General features: G+C 39.8%; 2 protein-coding genes across 4 annotated transcripts; both read left to right on the forward strand.

The window, feature by feature from the left end:
- The first annotated feature begins 4,270 nt into the window (after positions 1–4,270).
- Positions 4,271–15,292, forward strand: rad21l1 (RAD21 cohesin complex component like 1). Of its 3 annotated transcripts, none has more exons than XM_028583509.1 (14): positions 4,271–4,455; positions 4,826–4,998; positions 5,098–5,227; positions 6,324–6,423; positions 7,745–7,848; positions 8,465–8,572; positions 9,124–9,225; positions 9,512–9,610; positions 9,828–10,057; positions 10,176–10,257; positions 11,695–11,840; positions 11,926–12,036; positions 13,503–13,563; positions 13,866–13,955. In XM_028583509.1, the coding sequence occupies exons 2-13, from the start codon at positions 4,852–4,854 to the stop codon at positions 13,512–13,514; spliced, it is 1,371 nt and encodes a 456-aa protein (XP_028439310.1). In that variant the 5' UTR covers positions 4,271–4,455; positions 4,826–4,851; the 3' UTR covers positions 13,515–13,563; positions 13,866–13,955. The 3 variants fall into 3 exon arrangements, with proteins under 3 accessions (XP_028439310.1, XP_028439308.1, XP_028439309.1); XM_028583507.1 differs by having other exon boundaries at positions 4,272–4,455; positions 13,489–13,563; positions 13,866–15,292; XM_028583508.1 differs by having other exon boundaries at positions 4,273–4,455; positions 8,468–8,572; positions 13,489–13,563; positions 13,866–15,292.
- Positions 15,293–17,988: 2,696 nt separating this feature from the next.
- snpha (syntaphilin a) lies at positions 17,989–20,545 on the forward strand. Its single transcript, XM_028582084.1, has 4 exons — positions 17,989–18,032; positions 18,158–18,282; positions 18,399–18,552; positions 18,670–20,545. The coding sequence occupies exons 1-4, from the start codon at positions 17,989–17,991 to the stop codon at positions 19,928–19,930; spliced, it is 1,584 nt and encodes a 527-aa protein (XP_028437885.1). The 3' UTR covers positions 19,931–20,545.
- Positions 20,546–22,095: the final 1,550 nt, after the last annotated feature.

Raw genomic sequence — 22,095 nt, forward strand, 5'->3', positions numbered from 1 at the left:
CCTCTCACTTTTGAGGCAAAAGCTTTAGTGTTTCACAAGACACTGTGACTGAAGGATTAAGATAACACAACCAAATATGCATATGTATTGCAAATAATACCTACATTTTAGGAGAAAGTGTCAATGTCAGGTGTCTAAAAAAAAAAACAAGAACAAACATAAAACAAGAAAACAGTATGTTTCCTATTACTTAACTTTGAGTAATTAGCTTATAAATAGCTGCAAAATTGTCCATCCATCCATTCATCCAATTATGTGTCTACATTAACAGAAAAAATCTGTCTGACAGCTACAGCCGTGTCATTCATTAAGAGAAAATCAGCTCTACACTTAATGAGATGTTAAAATCAATGCTAAACTTGGTAGATTGGACAAGAATAATCTGTGAAGGGACTCTCTTAGGGAGTTGAACATTTTAGTCACATCTTTGTTTGCTACTAGTACTAAGGCAGCATTTTTGAGCACACTGACCAAAATCATGATGACAGCAAAGCTACAGCTGGGGGGGGTAACCAACCCTTTGAAGAGAATGTGCATTCAAAAGCAAATATAAGAAAGAGAGTTTAAATCTGAGAAATACAAAACAGAAATGTGTATATCCAGGGTTTTTCCTGCTTAGAGGAATTTTTGACGCATAGATTTTCGTCAAATAAGGTAACACACACTCATTGCCTTTCTGTAAGCGGACTGATAATGCTTATGGGTAAGCACCCACCAAAGGCCCTTTCTATCTGAGCCAGGAAAAACCCTGAGATATATGTATATATATATATATATATCGTGTATCATCTGCTGAAGAGATCTACTTCTATCAGAGCTGACCTGAAATAAAATGGAAATGAAAACTCCAATGCCATCAGGGAGCCTGAGCAAATATGCATAAAGTATAGACTACTCAGATGCAAAGTCATTTTTTCCCTGTGTAAAATAAAATAGAAAGATGCTGAGCTTTTTATTTGTAGTCAACATAGAATATTGACAAGGAAAAGGAATTTAAAGAAAAAAGAACCGATATGGCACGCACGAACGAGACTCTGTGTGAGCCTTTAAGAGAGATGGGCATTCCACAGTTAACACAATTATAAATATAATCCCATACACTTTTTTTGCCACCCCTGCCTCGCTGGTGACTTGAGGTCAACTTTTGTACTAAGTATGTTTGAGAGAAGGAAAGAGAGAAAGAAAGAGTGTTTAGGCTTCTTCATCCTACCTCTTGGCTGAGAAATCCACAGTCCCGTCTGAGAGGTTCCATCTTGACATCAACACCCTCCTGCATTAATCAAAATGTAGATGGTTATGACTGTGCACTGAAATAAAATAATCAAACCAATAATGAACTAATCTGGGCTTAATTTACCAAACAGCCATACTAGTGGTTTTTAGTATGCTGCATGTACTTTGGAGTTCCAATAACATAGAGCTGAAATGATTAGACAACTGATCAACAGGAAAAAGAAATCAGTAACTAATCATAATAGTTACTGACGTATTGTTTAAGTCATTTTTGCCAAACATTTCTTAATTTCAGCTCCTCAATTGTGAGGATTTTCGGATCTTCTGATTTTCTTTTTCACTGTGTTATTTCATTGTAATTGTTTTGCAAGCCTTTTGTATTGGGTTTTATTTGATTGCTTCTTCTATATTTCAATTACATAACAGTGTGATAAGAGGTGAAATTTAGATTCAAACTCTCATTGTGATAGCAATGCACAGGTTGTTTCTTCCTACTGTTGCTACAGGTCTGCATGTGTCAGTGTGTTCAGGTGGCCTTGCTGTATCCAATGCCGCCCTCTACTGCATTCAAATGAAAAAACATTAGGAACAACTATCAGCGAAACTACTAAATCGCCTAGGTATGTTTTATGTATAGGTTGATTTTGAAAATATGTTTGAGAAATCTACAATTATGCCAGTGTAGTGAACCACAGTGAGGTGTTGTGTACGCAACTCCGGTAGTCCAGCAAAACTCCGCCCTTAGCTCCTCCCTCTGCCCAGGTGCAGTGTAAAAGCCCTCAGCTGGCTCAGTTCAGCGTTTTGCTGGTCCCTGGTGGTGGTTGCCTGCTGAAAATGGTGAGTAGGGTCGCCATTTTTAGTCTTTTCTGGTGATTTAAAGTTGTCCCCCCAACTAACTTTTTGTGTTTTAGGTTCACCTGTTGCTGTTCCGCTTTACTTAGTTTTTGTTAGGTTTGCCTTTTCTTTTCTTTAGTTTATTTATTAAGTTTGTTTACTTTGAATATATTTCTGTTATTTATTAAGTTTGTTTACTTTGAATATATTTCTGTTATTTTGCTTGAGTATATGTTCTGAGATTGTTTAGTTACCAATGGGGTTGTTGGTTTTTGTTAATTTTTGATTCTTTGTTTCAGGAGTGCCCTTGCTTTTTTTGGTGTGGCCTGGTTGTCCTCGGGTGGGCGGCTAGGCGGCTAGGCACAGTGTTGGAACCTCGCTCCCGTTGCATGAAAGTATCTAAGTAAGGGAGACGGGGTATCCTTCCCAGTAGTCTGCCACCACTGAAGCCCCAGCCCCCTATTTGGAGTTTATTATATGTATTTCATTGCATTTTTTAGTATTGTTAGTTTTCTTCTTTTAAATCATTTTTGTTAACAAAAAACATTTGTTCCGTTTTACCTACTGTCTCTGCAACGTGAGAAAACTTTTTTTTTGCACACCTCTTTGGTCGGGCAGGTGCGTAGGTTATGATCAAAGGTAACAGATCAAAAATTGTTGAGAGAAAATCCCGCACACTGACCATTACGCCAGCAATAATTTATTTAGAAAAATACAACGTTTCGGTCCCAGACCTTCATCAGGTAAATTCCTACCTTCTGTCTCTGCCTCATCAGTTTTGAACCTGTGTCCTTATTGGAATTTGGTTTTCATATCTTGGGGTGAAAGTCCCCAGGTGGTGGTGTCGGTCCCTAAGTTTCCTCTCCTTAGTTGTCTTTAGTTTCTCCTCCCAGTATTTATATATTTAAAATATTCCACTCCTCGCCACACCAGGATAATTGAAAACATCTGTGCAGGTTGCAAGACTTAAAGTGATAGCCCAAATATGTCACTGCTGCACCCTCAAACCTGTCCTTTCTCCACTAGTCAGAAAACCAAAAATAGCATTAAATTATTTTTTGGCACTGCCAAATATATTTGTAATGTTAAATTATGAAAAACTATTTTATTTGTACATATTTCATGAACTACAAACCATATCCTGGCTTACCACTTTACATGCATGTATGATTGACTGTACATGTGTGAATTTAAACACAAATTATCAAATCTAGTGGCATTCACACAACATGGTGATCATTTTAGCAAATATTTATTCTGACAGAGCAGCTTTCAGGATTTGAGACCTAAGACAAAACTGCTTTAAAGATGGAGCTCCAATGTGGACTTAGCATACCATAATATTCTAATAATAGAATAGTAGACAAATTTGGAGTGACACCAAAATGGGCTATAGACTCCTAACACTGATGGCTCTGTTGTATTCAAGTGTCCCAGTGAGAGTAAGTGACAGTGAGCCAGCATGCACTATACAAGGACCCTGAGACCAAAGCAGCTAAAATGGAATTCAGCCATTATTCATTTCATTATTTACGCCTGTGCTTTTCCTATTGTGATAGGTCAAAATGTTTTGAGTAAAAAGTGGCTGAAGATCGAGAGCCTTATCGAAGACCAAATTAACTCCCTTAATTATGCTGCTTCTAACAAACACTTCACTAATTTGACAATTACTTTAAAATATTTTATGGTTACCGGTTAACGTTAGCTTAAAACAATGGAGTCACACTGACCTCTGTGTTTTTCTGAAGCAATTTGAGCACATAGCCTCTTGTTGAATTGTTTTTGTTACTGCATTACAGGACTGACTAAACTTTTAAATTACCAATTTTGGCAAGCTAACATTGTAAATTCGACATCAAGAGCTGAAAGCTGGACACGGTTTTGGAAATCATGTCACAAGCTGCTAACGTTAGTTTACGGCTCACTAAGGCTAGAGGTGACAGCAAATATGAGCAAACCGAGGGGAAGCAACGTCACCGGTTAAGATTTCTTTGATCAATAGTTATATGCTACAGAATTATTATTTTTTTTTTAAGTTTTATTTTTATTTATTTTTTACTAACGTTACTGTTGTTTATATTTCTTTATTTATTTATTTTTTATAGGTCACTGTAGGTCATTTATCGTGTGTCCTGATTAAGAATATCGAAGTTGTACTAAGAATTGACACAATAAAGTTAAAAAAACACAGTCATCAATATCGATTAGCTCACGTCACTTTCTGATGTGAGTAGTAGTGCCTAGATAAAATCGTTTGGTCAACCAACCTTTTTATTTTATTTTTGGCGGAAGTCGCTGCTTGGTTATCCTCGCGGTGATGTGCACGCTCCAAATGTCAACCATAGACAGTATATAAGAAGTCAAAACGCGGCACTTTTCGAAGTTAAGGTAGGCTGATGCAATGTGTATACGTTAATAATTTAATTCGCAATTTCATCTTTGTACCTAAATTATTTACTGTATTAAAATATTCAGCCATATGTTTAGCTAGCTATATCTAAAAAAAAAACTAAAAAAAAACTAGTCGTTATTTAACGTTAGCCAGCTAGCGATAGTTAACGTTACTAGCAAACGCAGCTAGCTAGCTAACGTTAGCCAACTTTGACCCTAGAAGTTCAAGCTCATTTAGCAATAGCACTTCACTGACTAAACGGCTAACTACTGTTCTACTAAGTCACTGTAACGGCAGCTAAATTAATATAGCCGCATTTATCAGACATGTGGGAAAGGTTTAGCTAATTATTGTTGTTTGTGACAGGTGACCGCTAGCTTTGGTGTTCCAACATGATGTTCTACACTCAACTCTTCACATCCAAGCGGGGGCCTCTGGCCAAAATCTGGCTAGCAGCGCACTGGGAAAGGAAACTCACAAAGGCCCACGTATTTGAATGTAATTTAGAAACAACAATCAAAGACATAATTTCCCCAAAGGTAAAACATGTCAACACGCATGCCCCGAAACTCCCACATAATGTAATAACTTACACAGAAAGTATGAGTGCTGTCTAAGATGTATGTGTGATCTTGTAGATGAAAATTGGTTTGCGGACATCTGGTCATCTGCTCATTGGTGTGGTCAGGATCTACTCCAAGAAAGCGAAGTATCTCCTGGCAGACTGCAATGATGCCCTGGTTAAAATTAAAATGGCATTCAGGCCAGGTAACATCCTGTTTGTTTTGTTAGTGTAAATTCTTTAAATTGTAGCGACAAATAAAGGCAACACCGGGTTGTGGTTACACTGGGCTGGCTGAAATGTTAATTATGACTGTGCAAAGGTAGGGAAGTGACAACTATGGCCACCTGGATGCATTCATTAAAAGGAAAAAGACAACATCATCTAAAATGATCATACAGTTGAATCAACACCTCTAAAACAGTTTAAACAAAATTGAACATCATTCATAACCCTTTTATGATGGCAGGGCTGTTGTATTATACTGCATTAGTTTTAGCTACATGTATCTAATAGGCATGGGTCGGTATGAGATTCTGACGGTATGATAACCTTCAGCAAAAATATCATGGTTTCACAGTATTACGGTATTGCAGTGACCGCTATAAATGTATTATTTTTTAAATGTCTGGGTAAAAAACTTTTTTTCCCCAATGAACAATGAATGTATTTTATTATGAACCACTGCACACTAGCAGGGAGAGGGATTTCTAAACTGCACTTTCTGTCCTTGAAGACTCATAAAAAACAGCTCATACCTTAGGAACAGTATGACAGAACATTTTAGTGGTTATGAAACCATGACTTTTTCAAACCTCTGTATACCTTGGAAACCGGTAACCGGCCCATGTCTAGTATCTAATCACCTGGCAACTGATTGTAAAGACTGGTAAATACTTTCCCTAATGAAAACAACCACCAGAGGGTGACATAATTACTTAACTAACTTATTTTGGAAGGAAAGGAGTTCAGTGCAAGAATGTTGTGTGTATGTTTTTTTCTTATGTACAATATCACACAGGCTAAACTGCAGCTAAAACATATTTTTATACATACCCAACAAGTAGGTTAAGAAGCATCTCTAATTTCATTAGTTCAGCTGACAAGTACCTGTGTGTAAAATCGTTAAGACTACAAATTCAGATGTCAACTCGACATGACATTTTAGTACCTGTAAAAGCTCCAAATAAATACCTCTTCGGTTAAATTATTTATTATTATTGGTTGATGTTCTTAACTAATTTAGTTCTAAATGCAGTACATATTTGTATAATTTTCCCTGTTTTTCTCTCAACCCACTAGGTCAGACAGATTTGCCCGTAGAGGGGCTTGAGGCAACACTAAAAGCAATTACCTTGATCGAAGATTTCACTGCCTTTGATGCCCAGCTACCAAAACTAAGGTACCATTTTCTCCTATTCTTCAAGAAATCCTAACTTTACATTGATATAATGTAGGTTTCTTTGAGACATGTCACCCAAGACTTGGCTAGGCCTGTCGCGATAGTCAATAAATCGAGTTATCGCACGATAAAAAAAAATGAGCTTGATAATTTTTCCGGCCGCGATAATTTCCATTTGCATGTTTGTTTGTTTGTTTTCCTCGTGTCTCTCTCTACCAGAGAGACTGGAGGAAAACTCTCGGTTCCTGAGCGTAACGAGGAGTGAACCCTCTTGTCAGTCTTTGTGTGGGCGGGACTCCAGGCCGAGAGAGAGAGACAGAAAAACGCTAGTTGAGAGTTGGAGCAGGGTTTCCCGCAGCACTTTGCAGTTAAGGCGCCGTCAAAAAAAAAAGTATATGAGCGATATCCACCGTGTTACTCGGCGTCCCGTTTTCTTCCTTTCATTCCAAACCACGCAACTGACAACCTGCAGGTGGAGGGGGTGGAGACAGGCTCGGACATACACGCCGCTGGACTCGTCAGTCTCGCAAGCGGTTTCAGGAAAGTGGCTGCCTGTGTCCGACAATGCACAGAAGATTAACGGTACAAGCCTACAGCTGTCCACGGACTGTGTGTGTGTGTGTGTGTGTGTGTGTGTGTGTGTGTGTGTGTGTGTGTGTGTGTGTGTGTGTGTGTGTGTGTGTGTGTGTGTGTGTGTGTGTGTGTGTGTGTGTGTGTGTCTCGGCCCGCCCCCACGAAGCTCCGACCTGAAGAGGAGCAGAAGCCGCACCTTCGCCAAAATGAAGACTGAAAAACAGAACTATTTTGGTACATTTACTGGCCATGTGGCATATAGCCATACAGATAGATTTAATTTATTAATTATATATTATTTAAATTTAATATTTAGTGTTAAATAATTGTAAAATGTAGTACAGAGTCTGTAGTCTGAGAACTTACGTGTCACAAACGGCAATCCCACAACTGTACATCAGCGTGAAAGACGACATACTAAAGGAGATCAAAGACATATTGTGGATATTTAAAATGTCTTCCAGTTCCAGTGTTAAATATTCTTTAGAAATAAAAGTATATTGATCTTTGAAAAGGTGTACCTGCATTATTATGCCATTATCATTATATTAGATGCAAATGGTCTCTCGATGACAATATTATCGTTTATCGCAATGATTTCTGAGACAATTTATTGTCCAGCAAAATTTGTTATCGTGACAGGCCTAGACTTGGCACTTTAAAAAGCACAGATTCATTCACAGAAACTTTTTGTTCTTCTTAAATGACCATAATTGTTTACACTGTTCTCTTCATACTGGGACACCAGTAACACAGATGTCGTGGACCACTTTTCACTGAACCAGTGTCGATCAGAGGAAATCACTCTGAAGGAGGATTATGGAAATGGCTTTCTGAACATGGTAGATTTTGGTAAGAACCAGTTTGTTCCCATATTATGGTACTTTCTGATTTGATGTGAGCTAATGCCATTTGCCTTGGTAGTATAGAGCATTTTGGTATATTCAGCGTACTTAAGTATTTGCTATGTAGCCAAAGCCTAATATATCCCATTTCTCTGTGCCATAGAGCTCCATTGTGGTCCAAAAACTATATATGTTTCTTCGTGATGATGAATTTAGGTACTTCTGCAATACTCAACTAGCACATCCACAGCTGAAAATAGTCCCCAATGAATAAGTTATTTACCCCTGATTGAGTAACATTTACCAAGAACTACAGTCCCCAGCTTTTTTAGAAAACAGTTTAGAAATGAAATGATATATGTGTGACCTTCTTTTAAAGATTTACATATGCAGCAATGAATGTGCTTGAGGCTGATTTCCACAGACGTGATAGGAAAGTTAGAAATAGATTGAGAGACAGACTAATGCATTGTTGGTTTTGATCTTTTCATGAGATTAGTTGACAATAACTAAAATATATGACATCAACCTTCTCCTTTTTAAAGCATGGTTTTCTGTGCAGAGCAGACATCTCATACTGACTGAACCCCCCCCCCCTCCCTTTTGTGTGCTTTGATGGGTAGCAGATGAGTCCCAGAGCCACCATGGTGGGCTAATGGATATGACATTCCAGAGCCTGACTCAACATGGAGATGCTTTTGGGGATGAGGATAGAGGATTCGACCTACTTGGTAGGGATTGTGAATTGATCAGGATAAGTTTTGCCATATTTTTGTCGAACATAATGTACTGAAAAAACAACAATACAGTTTTTCACTGTTTTTTACTGTTGTTAATAGTGGGCTTTAACCTTTCGCCAAACTAGACAAGTACTATGTCAGACTATAATGCATATAACAACAGTAAACCGTGTTATGAAAATATCATTTTGACACCAAAGAGGCCAGAAGCAGACATTCTACCTGGCCTTTATGTCCTCTGAAGAACTAGTGTTAATGGGCTGTGTCTTTGAAGGGTCCAGCCTCTGAATTGGGACACAAAGAAAAAATAGCATCTGAGAAACTGTATGGCCTGACTGCTCATTAAATCATGATAACCAAATTAGAAAAAGGTGTCGCTTTGTAGCAAGAAAATCACACTTTTATTACAGATTACATTCAATTACTAAAATGATCTACTGTAAATCTTTTCCCTTGTTATGTCAATGCTGATTCTTTTGCAGCTTCAAAAAAATAAATAAAATAAGAATGATCGATTCTTTTCATTTTTACTAACCCTGTAGACTTTCTGACAAACCCCACTGATAATGTTGAGTCCACCGACTTCATCCCTGAAGAGCCTCAACATGAAAATCCAGAGATCTCTGCACTCAATCATCAACAAGGTGATAATTTATCATGATAAATATTATATAGTACAGACGTTATTTACATACTGTTTTTAATGTCTATTAACATTAACGAAAAGCATATCCATTTGAACTGCTGCCTAATAGTAGTTCAATAATTATTAGTGCTCTGCCTGTATTTTATATTTAACTGGGATGGTGTAGATGATGATTTTGTTTGATGGTACAGCCGCACCAGTGGATAGTTTTGTTCATAAAGACAGAGTACATGTGCATTTAGACTTATTTTCAAACTCAAAGTAGACTCCAATATGTTTTCCAGATGCTGACAAAAAGATGATGGTGACCCCTACACAGAGTGAGACCACCCTGCTCGCCAATGAGGAGGAGGCCTTTGCCCTTGAACCTGTGACCATCACTCGTAGGCACAACCAAACAACTCTCAAACTGTGTTCCTTCAACTCATCCTTCCACAAATCTACTGTATTATGCAAAGCATTTATTGCTGGCATCCCTCCCCCTGAAAGCCTAACCAAACTCTTAAAACCGTTGACCTGGTGTCCATTCCGTGCCACACAACGAGGCTCTTGATGTAACAAAACAACTATTCTTAATGACTTTCTACGGTTTCCTTTCAGCAAATTCAGAGAAAAAGAGGGGAAAGAGGAAACGCAGGTTGGTTGTGGACCAGTCTAAAGAGCTAACCAATGACTTCATCAGAGAGCAGCTTTCTGACTATTCAGATCTGGTTGCCCCATTGGACATGGCCCCACCAACCCTGCAGCTCATGCAGTGGAAGGAGAGCGGAAGTGCAGACAAACTCTTTGCACAGCCATGTACCACTGTAGCAACTCCACAGATAAAGGAGGTAAAATAATGACAAATCACTGTAATGTTTGTCTTTCATCTTAAAAACAATCTGTCAATAGTGAAACATTCAATTGAAATTACTGCTGTTACAATTAAACCTTATTTTGCCCTTGCAGCTCTTTGCCAAGAGTATTTTCCAGGGGAAGTATTATGGTGTGTGTGAGGACGCTGAGATGATGCGCCAGGATGGACAAGAAGGTAGGAACTTCTACAAGCAGTGACAGAACTATAATTTCTATAATCGATAATCTCACTATCTATAATGTACTGAGCCACTAAGGGGACATGAGCAAAAAAAATCTAAAGTTTAGTTTCTTGTGCTCACACAAAGCTTTTATGTGCGCACGCAAAACCTTTTCATGTGCGCACATGAAAGTTTCACATGTGCACATGGAACTAAACTTTAGATTTGTTTTCATGCGCGCCGCTTTGAAACACATTTTGCGCTGTTATGAACAGTGCCAGTGCCACTGTCAGCAGCACTGCAGCAAAGAACTCCGGTTAGAAAGGATGGTGGCTAAAGATGAGTTTATATAGATGCCAAAAGGCTTCAATTTGTCATAAGAGTCTAAGTGCCAAATATAATTAGGCCCTTTAGCAAACTCTAAAGAACTCTGAGTTCAACAGGGACAATCTAAAATGTTTAACGTGAAAAAGCTTAACGTGGTTTAATGTACCTGAACAACGATCAATGATCACCAAATTTCTCTCTCATATTGCTCCTCATAACCACTGAAATTTGGTGATCACTTATCGTTGTTTAAACCAGGTTAAGCTTTTTCAAGTTAGGACTTATAAAGCCCATGAGAACCGTGCTCACACAAAACTTTCATGAAAGTGTGACCACATAAAACTAAACTTTAGATATTTTTTTTTTGCTCGTGTCCTTGGGGCTCTGTACTAATGTATTGCTGGTGAAAGAAATGCAATATCACCCATAGTTGTATCCTCCAGGGTTTCCCGCAGCACTTTGCAGTTTAGGCGGCCGCATAAGCAACGCACGCCTGCCGCCTTAACTATTGGCACGTCGGTACCACCGAGGACAGATTCACTTTAAATCAAACCCCACCCTACCACCTTAAAGTGATGGTTCGGAGTAATTTCACCCTAGGGTCCTTTGCACCATGACCTCGAGCCAAACACCCCCCAAGAAGCTTTTTTCAGCTGGGTCTAGCATTGGGAGAGTTAGCGTAGCGTTATCAGCTAACGCTGCTACGCTAACTCTCCCAATGCTAGACCCAGCTGAAAAAAGCTTCTGGGAGGGTGTTTGGCTCGAGGTCATGGTGCAAAGGACTCCGAACCATCACTTTAACTAACACATTTTCTATGGGAAACCCTGTACATTATTGATAATTTATTATATTTTGTGCACTCTTTTGTACAGTATTTACATTTTTTTTTGGTCTTATTTTAATTTATTTATCTTGTATTACCTTTTTCTATTTTAGTCAGTGTGCTTTTCATTGCCCTTAACTCTTTTTACTTGACTTAAAGAGCCTGCACAAGAATTCCTATGTGCCTGGACTGTTTGGTGTATGATCAAATGACAAATAAAAAAACATGAATTTTGTGTTCTCTGTTCTGCATCTCCTGTCATGCTATAGTTATATGTAATCTGCTTTATGTGTTGTATAGTTCAGAGGGACATAAGCGCCCTCACCACAGACAACCTCAGTATCGTAGATTCATCAATAGATCCAGAAAGAACCCACAACACTGAGCTGACAGACCCATATCACATAAATGACAATCAACGTGGGAATTACTCCGAGCTGGCACAAGTAAGCATTAGCATGCCGTGTGATGAGAAGGATTTAATTCTCATTTATGATACTCTTTCACCTTTTAATCTTGTGTGTCTGTCAGGATGAAAACGAGTCGGAGTTCACTCATCCAGAACTTCCATCAGAAGACTCCATGTTTGTCCATCCGTCTTGCATACAGCAGGAGACTCAGTCAACTTCCCTCCACACTCAGGTGCCTGTGAACACACCAAGGTTATAATCGTTAACGAAAACGAACGAAATAACGAAAACTAGGTGGGAAAAAACAGTCATTAACTGAAATAAAAATAAAAACGAGGCATTACAAAAAAAAACGATAACTAACTAAAACTGTAATGTCTGCTTGCAAAACTAACTAAAATAAAATTATCAAGTAAATCTCCTTAGTTTTCGTCAATGTCTTTCATAGAGCAAATAACGTTTTATCTTTCAGAGTTGACGTTTCCGACCATAGACCTGTTTTATACAGTCTATGCCGTAGACATATATAGTTTCTGACTGGGAACCCAGAAACTCCGACATTCCATGTCAAATTGAACACAACATAGTCCGTGCTCCTCGCCTGGCATCATGTCCACATGTGGACAATTTATTGAAGGGAAAAATCCCACAAATTTGAAAGTACATTTTAGAAGCGCACACAAGGAGGCTAACCTAGCTTACCTTGACAAGGTAAAGGAGAACGCAAAGCCCCCTTTCCCTGAAACAGAAGCTAACCCCGGTACAGGGTGTGGATGTATGGCTACAGGGCCAGGCAGCGTGACTGAGACAACCGCAGGACAGAGAACACTACAGGTTAGCAAATACGCAGGAACACTAAAAGCGAGGAGGAAGCGTGGGTTAATATGTGTATTGATAATGGGATGTCTAAACAACTGTGTGACTCGATTGACTTCAAAAAGTTCACCACTTTACTCAAACAAAAGTTCAAAACACCTGTAACAACAAAACATCATGTACTGTATGTCTTCTTTAGTCTGTTGGCTATTTAGGTTTTTTCCTGGCACACGTCACTTACACATTTTGCACTTACTGCGGCATCTTGTGTAGGCTGTTTACATATTTGTGCTAATCAAATGTAGGCTACATTTTATGTAACTTACGGGTGTTATTGTTGAATACATTGTGAATTGCCTACATATTTCTAAAATGGTATGATGTTTTTGTTGTTATTATTACACAATACTTTTTCTGACCTTTTTGAATCTTGCCCCTGACAAATAACTCATATTACACAAAGAGACTGAAACTAAACTAAAACTATGCATTTTCAAAAAATTAAAACTAAACTAGCAAACCCGCTTTAAAAACTAATTAAAACTAAACTGAATTTGAAAACAAAAAGTCAAAACGAAATAAAAACAAAAACTAATGAAAAATGCAAAACCATAATAACCTTGGAACACACACAGTTACAAATAGAAACAGGGCAGGGAATTAGACTCTGTCGGCCTCCAGATTTCACTGGCTTTATCATTGAAAGTGAACTAATAATGGATTGTTATCTGGAAAAAAAAATGGCTGGTACTGTAAACAAACTACAAATCTATTAGCGTTTGCCAGATGGTGTGTGTTAATTTCCCATGCTGCTTTGGAGATGTTCCTGGCATCCCTGACTGAAATATGGTCCTTTTCTAATCTGCAGTCTATGCTCAACAGCCAGGACTTTGAGGAGAGGAGGATCAGCAGGCGTACACAGAAGCTTCTGAACACACTAAAAGTAAGGACCTAAAAATAAATGTTCAGTTACTAGAATGACAGCTAAACCAACTACTGCATCTTACATTTTCTATATGTGTAAAGCCTGTATGTTGATGACACAGGGCTGTTGTTTCAATGTTAGGCAGTCTCCCTGCTCTATGGCAGATACAAATCTATTGTCACAGTGGGCAGGGATTTAAAGGTGAGAAGGCTGGGGCGGATTAGGGATGATGTTGGGAAATTAAATTCTGTGTGTCTGTCTGTCTGTCTGTCTGTCTGTCTGTCTGTCTGTCTGTCTGTCTGTGTCTGTGTCCCCGGCAGAGCCAGAGCAACAGTGTTACCACGTTTAGCCTGGAGGCACTCTGTGAAGGAAGCACTCGCTTGCAGGCTGCAACCACTTTCTTCTGTCTTCTGGTCCTGAAAAAACAAGAAGCCCTTCATCTGAGCCAGAGAGCACCCTATGAGGACATCCTTCTTACTCCTGGACCTAAGTTCTACAATTAGTAAAACAGAAAACAGTTTCTTTAAAAAACAGAGATGCAGTTCTGGTTCTACTCGATCTGCCTCATGCACAAGTGTCACATGTTTGCGTTGCTATGTCAGGTTCCCAGGGTAAAATTTAATTTACTCAAATAGGTTTCTGTGCGGAATGGTAAAAACAGCTTGAAAGATCTAACTTTATATTATACTGTGTGTGTCACACACACATTAGTATACGTGTGTGTCTTAAGACTTGTAAATATTTTGTTTGTTCTCTGCACTTTTCTTTAGTAAGAAATTGGGAAAGTATCAATGAATCACTCAACTTCTCTAAGACTCTTTGCCAGACTGTTTTTATTAGGCCTGCGGCATCATACAGTATCTGACATACTAAAATATTTTAAATAATTGAGTATTTATTTTTTAGTGGTCAGTAACATATGGCATTACAGTTATTGTTGGGATCTTTTAGGACTGAAATTTCCGGCATGTTCAGTTAGTGATTTAAACCAGTTCCTCTTCTATTTATTATAACCAAGGGTTTTTAAGTATGTATGTAAGACCTGCTATGCACCAGGTGTCACTTGAACCGTTGTCGTGCAAAATGGACATTTCATTATAAGCAAATGTTGCAAAAACGTATTGCTCTAAAGTACAGGTATTATTTATATCTAACATTGTTTCCTGTTTCACTGCACATATAAATGTTTTCTAGATTTGGATACATTTGTATAGCATTAACAAATTTGAATTTGATGTTACTAAAGTTTGGGATATGAAATTCAATTTATATATTCAATTCTTTTATTCTCACGGTCAAAATATATTCAATATAAAACTGAGTACTTACTTCTGTACAGCACTGAGCTGTACCCTTAGCAACAAATGGGGTGACTGATGTTAAATGATACAGTATTAATAGACGCAAATTAAGTTTATATTTTTCAGCCTACAACTTCTCAGAGTTTGTATGTCATCCATTTTATTTTCTGCTCATTGCAGGCCTGACATCACACATTTGGGGGCAGCAAAATAATTTTCTTTTAGCACACATAGTAGTAGGAGATGGCCCTTAATAGAGACTATATACTTAGACATAAGAATGGCTTTACAAAACTGGACTTCCCACTCGTTCTTGGGAGTTCATTATATAAAATGTCTTGAATTTACAGTTTAAACCACAGTTTTTGAAATTGGTAGTTACTTATATGTTAATGAGTTCTCATCTTCGTCATTGTGGATTGTATTAAAATAAATGCATAAATGGATCTGGTGTTAATGTAGCCTATTTCTATTTGAAAGGAACGAACTTTGCTCTCTGTGGCTTGCATTAGTCAGTGGATGCTCCTCTGCCACATTCATCCATCATTTGAGGTGTTGTACACGGTGTACCAGTCCAGCTGGATACTTATCACCCTGCCCTCCCGTCAGTGGTCCAAATGAATGTGCTTCCTAAACTACGCCTCCTCTGTCAGGCAATATTATCCCAGCGGTCAGCAGTCACTAATGTGCAGCGGAGTCCTGCCAAATCAAGCATTATTATCGCCGACCCTACTGTCACTTTAAGAAGCACCGATGCAGCAGACGCAGTTGCCTCATTTCATCTCCGGGCTCCATGGCTGCACGATGGACTCTCATCAGCAGCATCTTTTCTTCCTGTTGCCACCAGGGACTGTTCATCGACCATCAAGTCTGGCGGGAACCGAGGGTTTTCTACGATGCGCAACTTCCACCTGCCGAAATGGTAGTGTTTGATATATCCCTGTTAAAATAAGCTGTGTCGGTGTTTGGAGTGTGTGCAGCTTCCACCGGCTTTTGTTTTGAGATTCCGAGTTGTATCCTGTTCAGTCGGCTAACCGTTTTAGGACACAGCTGGGACGGTTAGTCAGCTGGTTTTATCTGCAGCTGCGTTTTCTTTTATGGAAAGAAACTGCTGGAGTGTTAGATGTCCTGTTTAGGGATTTCTCTTTAGTCAGCTGGTTACGCAAACCAATGATGACACTTTTTTTGGGGGGAGGGGGGCTTTTTAAAAAAAATCATCACATCTGGCCTGCCTGCTTATCAAACACTGCTTAAAAAAGGCAACATTAGAAAAAAAACTTGCGATTTAATACCATACTGAGTAGCATATTCAATGACACATCTCCGCACTTTAGGATGTGTCCTGAAACATGATGGCATCATCAACCGACTATCTCCTCTTCACGTCTAAATGCGGCTTTAAGTACAGTTTCATACACCTACTGTATGATGCTCGCCTCCACAGTAAACACTCATACTCACACTTACGTAAGATGATTGCGTATTTCTCACCAATAACGTCGTTGCCACCTGTTGCGCAGACAGAAGAGAGGGAGGTGAGATTTCCTGTTTCGTTGTCCTAGAATTTACATATAGGACAAACATTAATATGCGTCCGTTTCGCGTAGACTTCATTATTAGTAGATTATAAGTCTGTTGTGTCTGCTGCCACTACAAAGATGTAGCCTACCAACAGCAGGTATATTTCAGCAGGTTTGCTATAGAGCTGCATTAGGACAGGGACTTTTTAAGAAAGATGAGAACATTTTGTCCCCCCCCTTTTTTTATAGTTTTGCTTTAAAATAGAAGTGAGCTTTTCCATAACTGGAGTGGTGACAGAACTACCTGATAATGAGAGAAAAACATTTTTCTACCATTGAGGTCACTGAGGTCATGTCATTATTCTGTGAATGTTTGAGGGTTTTTAATAATCTAGTTTACATTCTACAATTAAAAACGTACACATGGTGGATATTTTAAAGGCTAATTTCAATATTTAGACTCAAATAGGTTCCATGACAACTAAATATAAACAAATAAGGACTAAAGAGTTAGGGTTGGCTATCGATATTGGTGCCTATAGGATATCAATTTAAAAATAGATATCAAACTACACAATGCAGTGGAGTTTATTGAAAACAAAGCATTACTTAAATTAAATAGATACTCCATTTGGAATACTGAAATATCTGATAAAAAAAGAGTAAATAAGCCTAAAAATGTGACCAGATATGACCAACTTTCACTACTTGGCTCTTTTCGGTCTGTACCCAGTTTTAGATACCCACCTGTAAATGTAATTTCCCCCTTGCAGGATCAATTAAAGTTTTTCTTCTTCTTCTGCTTCAAAAAGACAGTAATTTTCCACCATTTTATTGCTGGTTGAAACAGCATTTAGTCCTTCATGTTGGGGAAAATAAATTACAATATACAGTAATTGAACAATTAACAGAATCAATTAAATATGAAAGTCTAATAATTAAACATGGGGGGCTTGAACTCATGACCTCAGTATTGCTAATATCCTTGCTACAACACTGCTAATATTTCTTTTTCTATTTCTGAGACTTCTAGAGTTATGGGATCTAGAACAAAACAGGTCTAAATCCTATATGCGTACACCCCCTGTCCTATTAACAAAACATTTGGCAGGAAATGGCCACACTCAACATTTTGACTACCAGCCACGAATTGTCAGATTTTCTCTGATGCCATTTGACAGCAGTTCATGTGAAGGTTTATCATGTTTATCTGCGGCTCTGCAGACAGGGAGGACACAGCTCAGAGAGAGGCAGCTGCACTGACTGGGAACTCACTGTGTCTTCTTTGTGTCCGCTCAGAAAGAAGGCTTTATTTTCTTCTGCTGCTGCTGCTGCTGGCCTAAGACTATTTTTTTTAAGTAGGGTTGGGGTTAGACTATTGTCACTGACTTCCAGTAAAGAAGCACATAATGGCCACACGCAGTATCCCACAAGTTGAAGGAAAAAAACGTTTTTGGGATACATTTTCCTTCAGTTTAGTTTGTTTTATGATTTAGATTATTATTATTAGCTGATTTACCTCTAATGTGATTTTGTAACGGCTCTTACGCTGCAGCTGTGAGGGCTCCTAGCGTCCCTATCTAGAGACAGCTGTGGAAAGATCGGAGGTCCCTTGCACATCAATGTCTCTCACTCCGAGTCGAAAGCCCTCCTCAGGTCAGCGCAGGTACCGTTACGTCCTTCTCACACACCTGTGGTTTCAGAATGATGCCAAAAGATCGGACATTTTTTGGATTTTGGGACTTCTCACTGTATTGTAAATAAGTTTAATGTTATCTCTATACCTTCAAGGCGTTCAGTGGGCACTGGCGGCGGCGGCAGCGTGCGATGTTCCCACAGTGATACATCCAGTATCCACACCTATCCCGGTCGGGTTAGGGCAGCGGAGGGCAGCCCCACAGCCCGGACGCATCCTAGTACACCCAGGTTAAGATATTACTCCTAAATATGTTAATATGTCTCCAGGGCCATGTCCAACAGCAGTTTGATTTTACACAAGAACTTTAAAATACCTTTCCATACGCGTGTTGATTCAGGCGTCAGGCAAAGCACACAGCATGCAGTGACAACCATGGGATCAGGCCCCCGACCCCGGAGCAGTACCTTACCCCTCTGCAGCAGAAGGAGGTGTGTATACGACATCTGCGAGCCAGACTGAGGGACAATGTGGAAAGACTACAACACAGGTGGGTTCTTTTTCTCCTTCGTTATCTTTAAAGGGGTGCTGTTCAGCTGTTCTTTTCTGTAAAAGACAAAAACTCTGCTATTCACTTATCTTTTTTTTTTTTTTTTCCCTTTATCAGAGACTGTGAAATAGATGAGTTGAGGAGCCAACTGTACAGGATGCAGGAAGACTGGATAGAGGAGGAATGTCACCGTGTGGAGGCCCAGTTAGCCCTGAAAGAGGCTCGCAAGGAGATCCAGCACCTTCAGGAGGTGGTTGAGACGGTGAGGTCCAACCTGAGTGTCCGCGAACAAGACCCCCATGACACGCACAAGCCATTCTCAGGGTTGCAGGGAGCTCGGCCAGGGGGGAGGTCTCGCTCCTGTGGCTGTTCCCCAGCCAGCACTTTGAGTCGCAGCAGCACCACCCACACCCGCCTGAGCAGCGAGGCTCTGCATTTGGAGCGCAGCTCGATCGCTCCCGAGTCAAGCAGAGAGTCTCGCCCGGCGGGACAAACCCACCTGCTCCTGGAGGCGGCCCTCCTGTCAGAGCAGCTGCCCCCACAAACCCGCATCCGAGGCCCCCCAACTGTGCCGCGCTCTTCCACCTACGAAAGGCTGTGCAGTGGGGGAGCGGTGTTGCCGATCTCACACTCCTGCCACAGTCTCAGTAGCAGCTGCAAGTGCAGTGGCCACGACTACCCCCCCCACCATCACTTGTTCCTGCATTTACCTCAGGAGGAGGCCCCAGTAACAGCTGCAGCTGCAACTCTCCCTGCTACCAAGCCCATCCCTACTCCTTCTCCTGCAGCGGAGAAGAAGCCGGAGGTGCGCTCCCAGGCCTGCAGCCCGACCATGACCTGGCTGTGTGAGGAAAGCGGTGTCCAAGAGCTGAGTATCATTTCTTTAGCCACAGCAGACATCACCCCTTCAGAACCCCATCGCTTCCCATCGTCTTTACCTGCTGTGTTCCCTCCTGAGCATTGCTACGGCGTAGAGACACTACCACCCGACAGACCAGAGGAGGTAACAAAGATGCCAGGAGAGCCCCACAGCTGCCAACCCCACCCTATAGCTCCACTCCCAGAGAGGCAGGACGCTGTAGTAGTGGAGATAGAAGAGGACCACGAGGATGAAACCGAAGGTACCAATGAAGATGGGTATTCCCCTCAGCTCTGCCACTGGAGCCGGTACTTCCTCGTAGATCTGTTGGCGTTGGCAATGCCAGTGGTGCCAACCATGGCGTGGCTGTGTCGAGGGGGGCCACGGGAAGTCATGCCGGTGTATCATATTGGCTCCCTGCTGAGAGGTTGCTGTGCTGTGGCCCTTCACTCACTTCGCCGCCGGGGTGCAGGCAGAGGACGCAGGCCTATCAGCATGAATGGAACAACGCCGATCTAAGACTTTCTTGCTCTCTCTGACATTAAGATTACAACTCCCAACCTCTGCAGGCACAGCCACAGCAATGCTGACTTTATTACAGTTTGGCTATGCCGTGTGTTGGATATCTCCTCTTATAAGATTTCTAGGTTTTACATAATGCCCTTGTGATTTTGTGGTCATGCCTTGCCTTAGAAAACAAAGGATTAGTTGTCCATTATTTCATTACTCAAATACACTTACTGCTACTGCCTGCAGATTAAGTGGTTGTCTCTTTATTGGAATTTGCATGTAACCCACAGTTTGGTTGGGTTCTCTTGCTTGAATTAAAATCCCCTACCAGGATTTAGATGATATCCTCTGGGCAAAGATATTCACTAAATGTTATGAAAAGAAGCAAAAGAGAATTGTCTCAAGTTGAATGTTACTCTATTTTTATCGTCACATTTTAAAAAAAAAAAATGGTTAAAAGGGAAAGGGAGAGTCACATTAATGAAATATGAAATGAAAATGTTCCGCAAAAATCAGAAAAATAAATTACAGTCAGTACGTCTGACTTGTTCTGAAGTAGTTCATAGATTAAAGAGCACAGTGAGTGTAGGCAGCAAAGTTTTTTACACACATGAAAATATTGTCTGTGGTTGAAAGCTGTTGGGACTTTTACCTTTTGAAAAGCATGTGCACTAAATCTAGTTCTCAGGTGCAGAACAGACAGGTTATTGATATTTTTGCCAATAAACAAAACGTGGGAGTTTAAAACTGTGCAGACTCTTTTTCTTCCTGTCGGGACATTTACCCTCAACATTATTTTTTTGCTTGCTAAAATCTGTTATTTATCAATGAACCTGAAAATAAAGAAAATCAAAAATAAAGCCAAGAGGCGGGTGTGTAAGCAGGGCATTCATATGCACCTGACTTCCACTGCTCCAGTCCTGAAATGCCTCATCTGGTTGTGTATCTACAGTTACATAATTCTATAAAGCTTATAGGAGATAAGAGCATACTGTGGATTGTGATCCACAGCTGAATGAAGGACGCGGATGAGCGGTTTTGTTTACTGACTTCATGAAGAAATAACTGTTTTTTGATACATTTTCTAATTTAAAATTATCTTTGTGCAGCTGCAAGTAAAGACACTTTATGTCAGTGTAGGTTGTTTTCACATCACTGTATTGCAGTTTATAATAATGTAGTGTATGTATCATAGTTGTGAATACTCACCTAACAAGTTGACTTTTGTGTTTCGACAGAAATGGCTCGATTGTAAACTATGATGTAAAGTATACAGGTTACCGATTTCAGCCTTTTTATGCAAAAAAAAAAAAAAAAAAAAAAAGTTTGTTTTAGCTTTCAGGGAACTTTCAAATAAGGTTTTGCTGGTTGTTTATAGCTGTCAAATTCAAACTTCAATGGAAAATAAAAAACTATAATGTATCTATGGTTGGAGCAGGCCATATTGTTTGAACTTCTCACTATTTTAAATTTGTTAGACTTTGGTTCCAGTGCAACTACATTTCCTTCACGTTCTAAATTGCTTGATGTCACTTATCCTTCTCCATGTGGAACTAGACCTCCCATCAGCTTGTACCGTACATGCAAAAGCAATGAAATGTCGATTAACTGTACTTAAATTTCACAAGAAACAGAATATTGCCAAATACCCTGGGTATTTCCTCTCTTCTTGGAAAATAAAATATGCTTCAAACAGTTTGCCTTTATTAGTGTGTGTGTACTGTGCTCCAACACCATTACATATTAATTTGTAACACACACACGTAATCATAGGTACTCCCTACTGTAAGTGACGGAATCTAAAACAAAATTCCAGAAAAAAAATAAATCACATTGTATGATTTTTAAGTAATTAATTTGCATTGTATTGCATGACATAAGTATTTGATGCATCAGAAAAGCAGAACTTAATATTTGGTACAGAAACCTTTGTTTGCAATTACAGAGATCATACGTTTCCTGTAGTTCTTGACCAGGTTTGCACACACACTGCAGCAGGGATTTTGGCCCACTCCTCCATACAGACCTTCTCCAGATCCTTCAGGTTTCGGAGCTGTCGCTGGGCGATACGGACTTTCAGCTCCCTCCAAAGATTTTCTATTGGGTTCAGGTCTAGAGACTGGCTAGGCCACTCCAGGACCTTGAGATGCTTCTTACGGAGCCACTCCTTTAGT

The sequence above is a fragment of the Perca flavescens genome, chromosome 7 (genome assembly GCF_004354835.1).
Source record: "Perca flavescens isolate YP-PL-M2 chromosome 7, PFLA_1.0, whole genome shotgun sequence".
Lineage (NCBI taxonomy): Eukaryota > Metazoa > Chordata > Actinopteri > Perciformes > Percidae > Perca > Perca flavescens.

What these genes read in the sequence shown, in the direction of transcription:
- rad21l1 (XM_028583507.1), top strand. Translation starts at nt 4,852, where the DNA reads ATGATGTTCTACACTCAACTCTTCACATCCAAGCGGGGGCCTCTGGCC. An exon ending in TAAAATGGCATTCAGGCCAG is followed by an intron (nt 5,228 to 6,323) that starts GTAACATCCTGT and finishes TCAACCCACTAG; the next exon opens with GTCAGACAGATTTGCCCGTA. An exon ending in TGCACTCAATCATCAACAAG is followed by an intron (nt 9,226 to 9,511) that starts GTGATAATTTAT and finishes TATGTTTTCCAG; the next exon opens with ATGCTGACAAAAAGATGATG.
- snpha (XM_028582084.1), top strand. Translation starts at nt 17,989, where the DNA reads ATGTCTCTCACTCCGAGTCGAAAGCCCTCCTCAGGTCAGCGCAG. An exon ending in CCCTCCTCAGGTCAGCGCAG is followed by an intron (nt 18,033 to 18,157) that starts GTACCGTTACGT and finishes TATACCTTCAAG; the next exon opens with GCGTTCAGTGGGCACTGGCG. An exon ending in GTGGAAAGACTACAACACAG is followed by an intron (nt 18,553 to 18,669) that starts GTGGGTTCTTTT and finishes TCCCTTTATCAG; the next exon opens with AGACTGTGAAATAGATGAGT.